Here is a 12,149-nt window from a genome sequence, read left to right as displayed (position 1 = left end):
TAATAATCACCAATGTCTGTAATAATTTGCACAGCAAACCCATTGACAGTTGCATAATACATATATATGTAACGTTATGGAGGTGATTGCTGTATGACAAGAGAAATTCTTGTGCAAAGACTTTAATCTGTAATAAATGGTTGTAGCTCTGTTGAGATATCCTTTGTATGTACAGAGGAATTACCTGTAGCAGGAGGGAGGTGATTGCTGAGTGACAGCAGGAAGTGACTTCCCATTTACCTAACGTCACCTTCTCACCTGTACAGGATGGAAAGTGAAAGTTGTGTAGGAGATCCCAGCAGCTGCTGTCATCTCTCTGCTGTCACTTGTAAGTTGGACGAAAGAAGAAATCTTAACATCATGAAAATGAAGATATTCCCCTCTTGGACATTGGAATATAAAAGAAGAAACATGGAGAGACTTGAGATTTACCAAAGACCAGCTGCGGAGAGACACAGTATAAACCAGCAGGTGAGGATATTATACTGTGTGTATGTAGAGTATACTGGGACTGTAATGTATTTATGTATAGATTTAAAGGGAATAATTTAGTGCTGTACAATGCATATGCTTATATTTTACTATGTGCACAGAAGGTTTCTACATAATGGGAATGCATTTTACGTGTATATATCTGGGAGCTCAGTGTGCACATATTGGGGCATTGTATGAATAGACTTGGGATGGTCTTGATGGGGATACTGAGATGCAAATATACACTGTTAATTGTCCCAGTACTCTTGCTAGTTATTGACTGTGTATGCCTATAATAGATATGTCTCTGTGTTTTTCAAAACTAAACTAAATCTAAGTGGGGTCTCACAGGGAAACTATTCATCTGTTCAAAATATATGGCCTCCATGTATGGACACTAACTCACATCATATACACAGGTTTCCAGGAGCAAAGGTAAATTACTGTATCCAGACCAGCAAATAAGCCATGGACATCAGACTGGTGGTCCTGACCCTTCTATTAGTGGCAGTGAGTGGATACCCGCATGGAAGACACTGCCCGGTGTCTCGATATATAACCGTGTCTCCCACTGATATCAAGCTGCTGAAACAACTGCAAAGTGAATCAGTAAGTGTGATACATGATTATTCCTCATCTATGTACAGTGGTACCTGCTTTGTATCTAGATATTAGAGGGGATATATACCTACAACCAAGTGTACCACAGATTTGTCAAATGTAGTGTTAGCAAACATAGTTATAGTTAAGACAATAATTCTACGTTAATCATTTCCATGTTATTTGTCTATTTCTCAAAGTAATCATTGCTCAACCAACAACTCATATCCTTACCATGCTGTGACTGACTACCGCATCTGGCTCTCAGCACCATGTAAAAGTCTTGGCACAGCCGGGCATGGTTATACCTATCTTGTGCCGCTGTCCTATAGCTGCATCTTTCCACCGGCATATCTGTTAGAGATACAAACCCTACTGCAGCCTATCTGTGACTTAATGGATCTAACTCAATCCTATAATAGACCAAATATCAGTGTGTATAGTATGTAAAAATAAAACCAATTATGTGTAAACTGAGCAGAGAACCACCCAGAGACCACTGATGCCATTGGCTGAGGCCTAGGTGGTATTCTCACAAATCCAGGTCTGGGGACAGCTGAGCTGGGGACAGAAAAGCACAGACAGATCTAAGTATATTATAATGTGCTGGCTGTGGATGTAAATGATTTAGTAGAATGTAATATTTATTTGAATATACTTATTAATGTTATGGACACTATAAAAAGACCACTCTACATAGGGAAATAGTTACAGATACACATTATACTGATCAAATGTCTGAACCTCCACAGGAGAAGAACATGACCAGCAATGCAATGAGATGTTACAGGAGAATGCTGAAACACAAGCCGTCTGTATGTGACCTAACGGTAAGGATAATATGTGTATACATCACATATCTCCTCCATACACACTGTATAGATTCTCTTTCCATCCACACAGTAACACACAAGAGCTCTCATCTCCGCTCCTCCACGTATATAAGGACATATCCATGAGAACCTCTCACCTTGTTCATTCTTTTCTACAGCCGAGTAGTATATGAAAAACTCCATTTTGTAAACAGCATTGTAATAGGTATCTAATCGCTCATGTGACCGGTGTAGGAGAAGTAACATAGACTTCTTTAAAGTCCTTCTTTCCTTCAGCTGGTTTCCTGTTGGCCATATATACTTCTTATTCATGGTAACAGCGATAACATCAGAAAATCTGCTGTGCATGACCCTATGTAAGAACAACCTATTCATTTTATTAGGACATGATCTTTACAAAGGACTAGAGAAAACAAGTAACAGAAAAGGTTCTGTGTGACACAACCCTAAAACTTGAGAACTTTAAAGAGTGACAGAGAAAGGACAGTAAGGTGGACTGAATTTAGGGATGGATCGACATGGACATAAGTAGAGAAGTAAAAAGAATGGAAACAGGAAAAATAAACAAAAAGTGGACTTGAAAACTATGTTTTTACTGTGAAAGCCGTATTTATGGAGCAGTAATACTATTCAACAAGGTTATGTGCAAACAGGTTATTTACAATTTACTTTATTCTTCATTACAGGCATCACCAGAATGTGTCCAGGATGCTGTGTTACTCAGCCTCGTCTCGCTAAGGGTAGAAGATGTGAGTTGTTGGGCTCTAAGAAATCCATCAGTTGAAACTTAGAATAAGAGGAACTTAGAACTCTCTCTGTCTACACATGTCCATGACGTCATCGAGAGATCCCGGTTTCTGCTCTTCAGCCATTGGTGATCATCATTAAGTAGTGACTTGAAGAATACATGCAAATTGTCACTGATGGACTTGCCTGCTTAACCTACAAAGAGGTTCTCCTGCCTTCACCATTGATGGACCAACTTATTCATCCTATCAAACAATTATTAAACCACTATTTATTTTATTTATAATATAACGTATAATATACTTGTTAAATTATAATAAGTTATATATTAGTCTCTATTTAATGACACCCTGGCCTGGCTCCCTGGTGGATTAATTGGGGTTGTTAAGATTTGTTGTATTTTTTATATATTTATTTAAATATGTATTTATTTTTATAAATGTAAGGGTTTTGTTAAAATAAAATTTACAATGTGAATTCTAATCCTAATTGTTTGAGCTGTGTGTCTGTTTAGAAAAGTGATCCATTTATTGAACATATTAGTTTCTTTACAAAACATACTTTCTATGTCACTTTCATCTAAGAAGTGTGTTTAATATATTGTGACAAAGGGAGGTGTTTGCCACAGGCTTCTAAAAGAGGAGATAGGCATTTAGCTGTCAGAAAAAGGCTGTAAACCAAGGTACACATTTGTACAGCAGTGCACCTAGCTTAAAGATAAACAGGTGGAAGACATATGTGTAAAATAATAATAGAAGTCTGATTTAACCTACGTGCTTGGAAAGTGTGTTCTCCCACAGATACAATATATTTAAATAAAGGTGTTTAAAATATCTAAGATATACACCTCTCCCCATAGCTCCTTTACCATATCACAATTTTCTCAGCCTCCCAAGTTCATTCTCTCATCATAACCAACCTCAACTACTGCAACCTCCACCTATCTAGCATTTCCCTCACCAATCAATCACAGTGTAAATCAATGCTAAATATGGTGGTAAGACTGATCTTTCTCTCTCAAAGTTCCATATTAGCTGCACCCCTCTCCAAATACCTTAACTGGGTCCCAATACCTTCCAGAATCCAATTAGACTTTCGTAAACTGTGGTAAAGTTGTGCCATTATTATTCTTATTATTATGTTAAATTTCTAGAGTGCTCCACCGCGCCGTTCAGTAGTGAAAACAGTACATACATAAAACAGGGACATACAAGGCAGACAAAATAAAAGCAGACATGAAAACAAAGAATATGAAGGACCCTACTCATTAGAGAGCTTACTTTCTAAGTGGAAGAGGGCACAGCAGAAACAAGAGGAGTAAATGTGGTTCAGAGGACATTTTGAGCTTTAGGTAGCGTTGGGATATCCATGTGGAGATAGCAGAAACACAGTTGGTTTCTTGAGATAGTACAGAAGGACAGAGGTCAGAGGAAGTGATATAGATTTGGGTGTCATCAGCGTAGAGGTAGTATTGGAGGCCAAATGAGCGAAGTAGTGCCCAAGAAAAGAGGTGAACAATAAAAAAAGAAAAGGGCCAAGAATAGAGCCTTGTGAGAGCCCAACAGATAGTGGGAGTGGAGGAGAGGATGTGCCAGAGGTAGAAACACTAAAGGAGCGGTTCGATAGGTAGGAAGTGCACCAGGAAAGATCTGTGTCATGAAGGCCAATGGAGTGAAGGCTGTGTAAGAGAATAGGGTAATCAACAGTATCAAAAGCATAAAAGAGGCCCATTAGAATGAGTATGGAGAAATTACCATTTGATTTTTCAGTAGGTAGATCATTGGTCAGTTTTGTGAGAGCAGGTTCAGTGGAATTTGGGTGGCAGAAGCCTTATTGCAAAGAGTCGAGAATGGAATGAGAGGAGAGAAAGTCAGACAGGCGTTTGTACACTAATCGCTCAAAGAGTTTAGAAGCAAAGAGGAGGAGAGAAATAGGGCAGTAGTTGGGGAGAGAGACTGGATCGAGAGATGGTTTCTTTAGAAAAGGTGAGATGAGCTGTGAAGATACGTGGCTCCCAAATCACTCAGACACAGTATTACAGGAAAAATATAAGAATGATTTATTCTGCACAACAGGATTAAATACAGTACGGCCCCCTTAACAAAAGCAGCTCCAACAGATGAGGAAATCAGTTCAAATAAATCCAGTGAGATATGTTCCCCAGCGCATCTCTGGCAGAGCATCACCTCTTGGCCAAAAGTTAGTCACACATGTGTCCAGCTCCCAGGGTAGCCTCTTTTATCACCTCCTAATCCCACCTTGGGATCTACCTGTCCAGGGGAGCTGCAAAAAGTCTCGATTGGCGGGCTGCTTACACTATCCAGTCCCCTCCCTTACCTCTCCAGGTGTCTTCCCTCGGGTGACCCCTGCTGGGTCAGGCTCCTGGCTGTCTGTAGAGCTCACTAGTGGACAATAGGGAGCAAACAGAAATAACATTGGTAGCTTAATTCACTCAACTCCTGAGTGTTCCTGTGGAGGTGGAATTTAACCCTTGAAGTACTTTTCCAAGGAGTTGTTATAGTTACATCACTGATACTTCCTGATAGCAACATGGCTAAAAAGTGCAGTTCAGGTATGGATTAGATTAAGGGATTGTAACACCATACACCATGCCCGTTGCTTTTCATGAGCGTACGTTTAATAGAGGATGGAAATGTGCCAGTGGAGAAAGACAAGTTGAAGAGGTTAATTAGAGGTGGGCATGCAGTGGAGGAGAGGGAGCGGAGTAGATGGGAGGGAATAGGGTCGAGTGGACAGATTGTTGGTTGAGATGATGAGTGCAGAGATTTCATCTTCAGTTACATGTCTGCAGTGTGTCTTCATCTTCTGTGCCGTTGCTTGGCTCAAATATTCTTTACAACTACCAGAAAAAACATTCAGTCTAAACTAGTTGTCCGAAACCCTTGTCCTCCATCTTCCAGATTGCGCGTGACAAGGGTCAGGAGGAATCTGAAATTGATACTGAATTGATTGACCTTGACAGACCCACTGCCAGCTCAAGGTTCACTGTTATCACCAATGTCAGCACTACTATTATTTGTTCTGAAAACTGCAGAGGGATTGGTTATTAATTTCCCATAAGATATAAGGACAAGCGCTCAAAACAGATTACATGTGCCTTAGTGCTCACTGAGTCACATTTCTAGTGGGTCTTCAAATACAAGAAAATATCTGAAGATGTCGCTGTAGCAAACAAATAGGGTTGGGCAAATTAATATAGTTGTAAACATTTTGAACAAACTAAAAAAACATTCTTCATTAAATTCTTTATTGTCAGGGTCTAAAATGCAGCTTCATAGTGACAAAGGAGACAACATATTTATAGCAGTTCACAATCACCACAGGAGGAGCTCAACAACCCATTGGTAATGTCTTCATTAAAGCGTTCATACAACGAGGTACAGTGCTAGTCCTCTGCGCACTGCGCATTGTCAACTCAAGCCACTCTGCACCCTACAACATCTGCCATGTGACTGTGGTTTCCATGGTAGTCCATATCATTAATCATTATTAGAAAACTGAGGAGAAAAAGCTAAAATGCTAAAAACATTTTCCCAGCATTTTTGCATTGTCAGCCATACTGTCATAGAGAAATTCCTCTCTAACATTTGCTAACCATCGAGAATGTCCCATTGTCAGTTAAACATTGCAAAGTAATAATCACCAATGTCAGTAATAATTTGCACAGCAAACCCGTTGACAGCTGCATAATACATAGATATGTAACGTTATGGAGGTGATTGCTGTGTGACAAGAGAAATCCTTGTACGAAGACTTTAATCTGTAATAAGTGGTTGTAGCTCTGTTGAGATATCCTTTGTATGTACAGAGACATTACCTGTAACAGGAGGGAGGTGATTACTGAGTGACAGGAGGGATCCTTGCAATGTACAGAGATATTACCTGTAACAGGGGGGAGGAACTTGCTGAGTGACAGGAGGAAGTGACTTCCCAGTTACCTAACGTCACCTTCTCACCTGTACAGGATGGAAAGTGAAAGTTGTGTAGGAGATCCCAGCGGCTGCTGTCACCTCTCTCCTGTCACTTGTAAGATGGACGAAAGAAGAGATCTTAACATCATGAAAATGAAGATATTCCCCTCTTGGACATTGGAATATAAAAGAAGAAACATGGAGAGACTTGAGATTTACCTGAGACCAGCAGCGGAGAGACACAGTATAAACCAGCAGGTGAGGATATTATACTGTGTGTATGTAGAGTATACTGAGACTGTAATGTATTTATATATAGATTTAAAGGAAATAATTTGAAACACTTTACCTGTTCTGGTTATATTTTACTATGTGCACAGAAAGTTTTTACATAATGTGAAAGTATTTTACATGTATATATCTGGAAGCTCAGTGTGCACATACTGGGGCACTGTATGAATAGACTTGGGGTGGTCTTGATGGGGTTACTGACAAATTTCCCAGAACCCTTGCTGGTTATTGACCATGTCTGTCAATAATGAATATGTCTCTGTGTTTCTCAAAACTAAACTAAAAAATTAAAACAAAGGGGAAGGAACTCGCAGAGATATTACACATCTGTTCAAAATATATGGCCTCCATGTATGGACACTAACTCACATCATATACACAGGTTTCCAGGAGCAAAAGAAAATTACTGTATCCAAACCAGAAAATAAACCATGGACATCAGACTGGTGGTCCTGACCGTTCTATTAGTGGCAGTGAGTGGATACCCGCATGGAAGACACTGCACGGTGTCCAGATATATAACCGTGTCTCCCACTGATATGAACCTGCTGAAACAACTGCAAAGTGAATCCGTAAGTGTGATGCATGATTATTTCTTATCCATGTATACTGATATATGCTTTATATCTAGATATTAGAGGGGATATATACCTACAACCAAGTGTACCACACACTTGTCAAATGTAGTGTTAGCAAACATAATTATAGTTAAGAAAATATATCTATATCAATGATTTCCATGTTATTTGTCTATCTCCCAAAGTAATCATTGCTCAACCAACAACTCATATCCTTACCATGCTGTGACTGACTACCGCATCTGGCCCTCGGCACCATGTAAAAGTCTTGGCACAGCCGGGCACGGTTATACCTATCTTGTGCCGCTGTCCTATAGCTGCATCTTTCCACCGGCATATCTGTTAGAGATACAAACCCTACTGCAGCCTATCTGTGTACTAAGATGGATCAAACTCAATCCTTTTGTAGACCAAATATCAGTGTGTATAGTATGTAAAAATAAAACCAATTATGTGTAAACTGAGCAGAGAACCACCCAGAGACCACTGATGCCATTGGCTGAGGCCTAGGTGGTATTTTCACAAATCCAGGTCTGGGGACAGCTGAGCTGGGGACAGAAAAGCACAGACAGATCTAAGTATATTATAATGTGCTGGCTGTGGATGTAAACGATTTAGTAAAATGTAATAGATATTTGAATATACTTATTAATGTTATGGACACTATAAAAAGACCACTCTACATAGGAAAATAGTTACAGATACACATTATACTAATCAAATGTCTGAACCTCCACAGGAGAAGAACATGACCAGCAATGCAATGAGATGTTACAGGAGAATGCTGAAACACAAGCCGTCTGTATGTGACCTAACGGTAAGGATAATATGTGTATACATCACATATCTCCTCCATACACACTGTATAGATTCTCTTTCCATCCACACAGTAACACACAAGAGCTCTCATCTCCGCTCCTCCACGTATATAAGGACATATCCATGAGAACCTCTCACCTTGTTCATTCTTTTCTACAGCCGAGTGATCGCCTGATCCTGACCTTGGAGCGAGTGTCACTAACTGTTGACGTACTGGAAGATATGTCCACGTCTGCTCTGCCTGACCCTGTATCACAGTCACTTATGGTTTTCCTTAAACTGAGAGATGATCTGATGATCTGTGTAAGTTCTCATGTTCCTTGTGTCTAACATTTATATCTATCATGTTATGAACAGATGAATGTGTGGGTCAGGGAGACACATGACATAGCCTCATTATCTCCTAATTCTCATTTACAGAAGGAGACACCAGAATACAGTGACCCGGCCTCCCAGCAGCTGAAGCCATGGCTGCACCATCTCCAACATTTTAAGGACGTGGTAAGTGTCCTACACAAACAATAGAATTTGTATTTATAGGTGACTAATTGAAAAATGGCTGCAATATGAGAGAATTTATATGTGAAAAAAAAAGTATAAAGGAGAAGAGAGTGATGGAGAATAACCAGGAGCAGTAGAACATGAATTGAACAGTGAAGAAAGCACAGGGAAAATTGAGACGTTACATTAGGGATGGACAATGGACTTCAAAAGCGATGTCACACAAGAGGTTTTCGTTCAGTAGAAAAACAGTTACAGGAAAGATCTCTATAACATCTTAGAGCACAGTTACTGCTGGCAGGAGGAATAATATATGAAAAGCTCCACTTTGTAAGCAGCATTGTAATAGGTAACTAATCGCTCATGTGACAGGTGTAGGAAAAGCAACATAGACTTCTTAGAAGTCCTTCTTTCCTTCAGCTGGTTCCCTGCTGGTGATATATACTTCTTATTCATGGTAACAAAAATAAGATCAGAAAATCTGCTGTGAATGACATTCTGCAAGAACAACCTATTCATTTTCATAGGACATGATCTTTACAAAGAGTGACAGAGAAAGTACAGTAAGGAGGACTGAATTTAGGGATGGATAGATATGAGCATAACATAAGTAGAGAAGTAAAAGGGACATATATGAAAGTAAACAAAAAGAGGACTTGGAAGAAATATTTTTGCAGTGAAAGCCGTAGTCATGGAGCAGTAATGCTATTCAACAAGGTTACGTGCAAACAGGTTATTTACAATTTACTTTATTCTTCATTACAGGCATCACCAGAATGTGTCCAGGATGCTGTGTTACTCAGCCTCGTCTCGCTGAGGGTAGAAGATGTGAGTTGTTGGGCTCTAAGAAATCCATCAGTTGAAACTTAGAATAAGAGGAACGTAGAACTCTCTCTGTCTACACATGTCCATGACGTCATCGAGAGATCCCGGTTTCTGCTCTTCAGCCATTGGTGATCATTATTAAGTAGTGACTTGAAGAATACATGCAAATTGTCACTGATGGACTTGCCTGCTTAACCTACAAAGAGGTTCTCCTGCCTTCACCATTGATGGACCTACTTATTCATCCTATCAAACAATGATCAATACTCTGTTTCACAACCACTATTTATTTTATTTATAATATAACGTATAATATACTTGTTAAATTATAATAAGTTATACATTAGTCTCTATTTAATGATACCCTGGCTCCTTGGTGGATTAATTGGGGTTGTAAAGATTTGTTGTATTTTTTATATATTTATTTAAATATGTATTTATTTTTATAAATGTAACTTTTTGTTAAAATAAAATTTACAATGTGAATTCTAATCCTAATTGTTTGAGCTGTGTGTCTGCTAAGAAAAGTGATCCATTCACTGAACATATTACTTTCTTTACAAAACATACTTTCTACGTCACTATCATCTAAGAAGTGTGTAATATATTGTGACAAAGGGAGGTGTTTGCCACAGGCTTCTAAAAGAGGAGATAGGCATTTAGCTGTCAGAAAAAGGCTGCAAACAGAGGTACACACAGAAAATGTGCCAGATGTAGAAACACTTAAGGAGCGATTCGATAGGTAGGAAGTGAACCAGGAAAGAACTATGTCACGAAGGCCAATGGAGTGATGGGTGCGTAGGAGAAGATGGTGATCTACAGTATCAAAAACAACAGAGAGGTTCATTAGAATGAGCATGGAGAAAATACCATTTGATTTTAAAGTAAGTAGATCATTGGTCAATTTTGTGAGAGCAGTTTCAGTGGAATTTTGGGGGCGGAAGCCTGATTGCAGAGAGTAGAGAATGGAATGAGAGTAGAGAAAGTGAGACAGACATTTGTACACTGATCGCCTAAATAGTTAAGAGGCAAGGGGAGAAGAAAAATAGGGCGGTAGTTGGAGAGAGAGGCTGGATCGAGAGATGGATCCTTTAGTATTATTGAGATGAGCGCATGTTTAATGGAGGATGGAAATGTGCCAGTGGAGAGAGATAGGTTGAAGAGCTGAGTTAAATCAACAGTACCCTAAAGCAGCAAAGAGTCCAGGAGAATGAGTATGGAGAAATTACCATTAAAATTTGCAGTAAGTAAATCATTGGTCACTTTTGTGAGAGCAGCTTCAGTGGAATTTTGGGGGCGGAAGCCTGATTGCAAAGAGTTAAAAATGGAATGAGAGGAGAGAAAGTAAGTCAGGCTTGTGTACACTAATCGTTGAAGCAGTTTGAAGGCAAAGGGGAGGAGAGAAGTAGGGCGAGAGATGGTTTCTTTAGAATAAGTGAGATGAGCGCACATTTAAAGGAGGATGGAAATGTGCCAGTGGAGAGAGACAGGTTGAAGAGGTGAGTTAGAGGTGGGCATGCAGTGGAGGAGAGGGAGCGGAGTAGTTGAGACGGAACAGTGTCCAGGGGACAGATTGTTGGGTGAGATGATAAGATGAGTGCAGAGACTTTGTTTCAGTTACATGTCTTCAGTGTGTCTTCGTCTTCAGTGCCATGGCTTGGCTCAAATATTCTTAACAACTAACAGAAAAAACATGCAGCCTAAACTAATTGTCCAAAACCCTTGTCCTCCATCTTCCCGATTGTGCATGAGAAGGGTCAGGAGAAATCTGAAATTGATACTGAATTGATTGACCTTAAGAGAACCACTGCCAGCCCGAGGATTACTGTTATCACAATGTCAGCACTACTGCTGCCAATTGCAGATCTAGTGATGGCACTGAATATATAAGTCCTAGTCCACCACTACCATCACTGTGCCCATTTACCCATTGAAGCATGTTGTATAGTAAACAACTATAGTCATAATGTAAACAGCTAACACTGTCTCAGGCATTTCAAAGGAAGAACATCATTACTAAAATTATCTAAAAACCTTCATCTTTCTAACATATTTGGTGAGATGTCAGCTGGGACCCTTCACTGAGAGTTGTTACAGAACAAAAAACGAAACCCCTTACCCTCAACTGTAACCAAATAAACCTAAAATATTTATTTCTTTGTGAACCCCCCTTTAGTTTTCCTCTCTGGTCTGTTGCCCCTCTTACACAGCAATAGTTACAGTCCTGCCTTTACCCATACTCTTTTGGAGATAGCGAAGACATTGTAAAGCCCTTGAATATAACAAACCTTCGTTAGAATGCTGCTCATCACACGTAATTTTTCTATGATGAAATACCATACATTTATCAGACTTTTTAAGTGACAGTGATGCTTGCTCTCCAAACTGCAGAGGGTTTGGTTATTAATTTCCCATAAGATATAAGGATCAGCGCTCAAAACAGATTACATGTGCCTTAGTGCTCACTGAGTCAAATTTCTAGTGGGTCTTCAAACACGAAAAAAAATTCTAAAGATGTCGCTGTAGCAAATGAAAAGGGGTGGGCAAAT

The 12,149-nt window shown here is 39.5% G+C and overlaps 1 protein-coding gene across 1 annotated transcript; it reads left to right on the top strand.

Annotated features, from left to right (window-relative positions):
• The first annotated feature begins 918 nt into the window (after positions 1-918).
• LOC142101473 (interferon lambda-2-like) lies at positions 919-9,919 on the top strand. Its single transcript, XM_075185927.1, has 5 exons — positions 919-1,083; positions 1,827-1,904; positions 8,434-8,577; positions 8,695-8,775; positions 9,541-9,919. Exons 1-5 carry the CDS (start codon positions 943-945, stop codon positions 9,643-9,645), a joined length of 549 nt encoding a protein of 182 aa, XP_075042028.1. The 5' UTR covers positions 919-942; the 3' UTR covers positions 9,646-9,919.
• The last annotated feature ends 2,230 nt before the right edge of the window (positions 9,920-12,149 follow it).

This window comes from Mixophyes fleayi, chromosome 9 (genome assembly GCF_038048845.1).
Source record: "Mixophyes fleayi isolate aMixFle1 chromosome 9, aMixFle1.hap1, whole genome shotgun sequence".
Taxonomy (NCBI): domain Eukaryota; kingdom Metazoa; phylum Chordata; class Amphibia; order Anura; family Limnodynastidae; genus Mixophyes; species Mixophyes fleayi.
The sequence above is the reverse complement of the archived record's forward strand: the minus strand, read 5'-3'. Positions and strand labels throughout refer to the sequence as shown.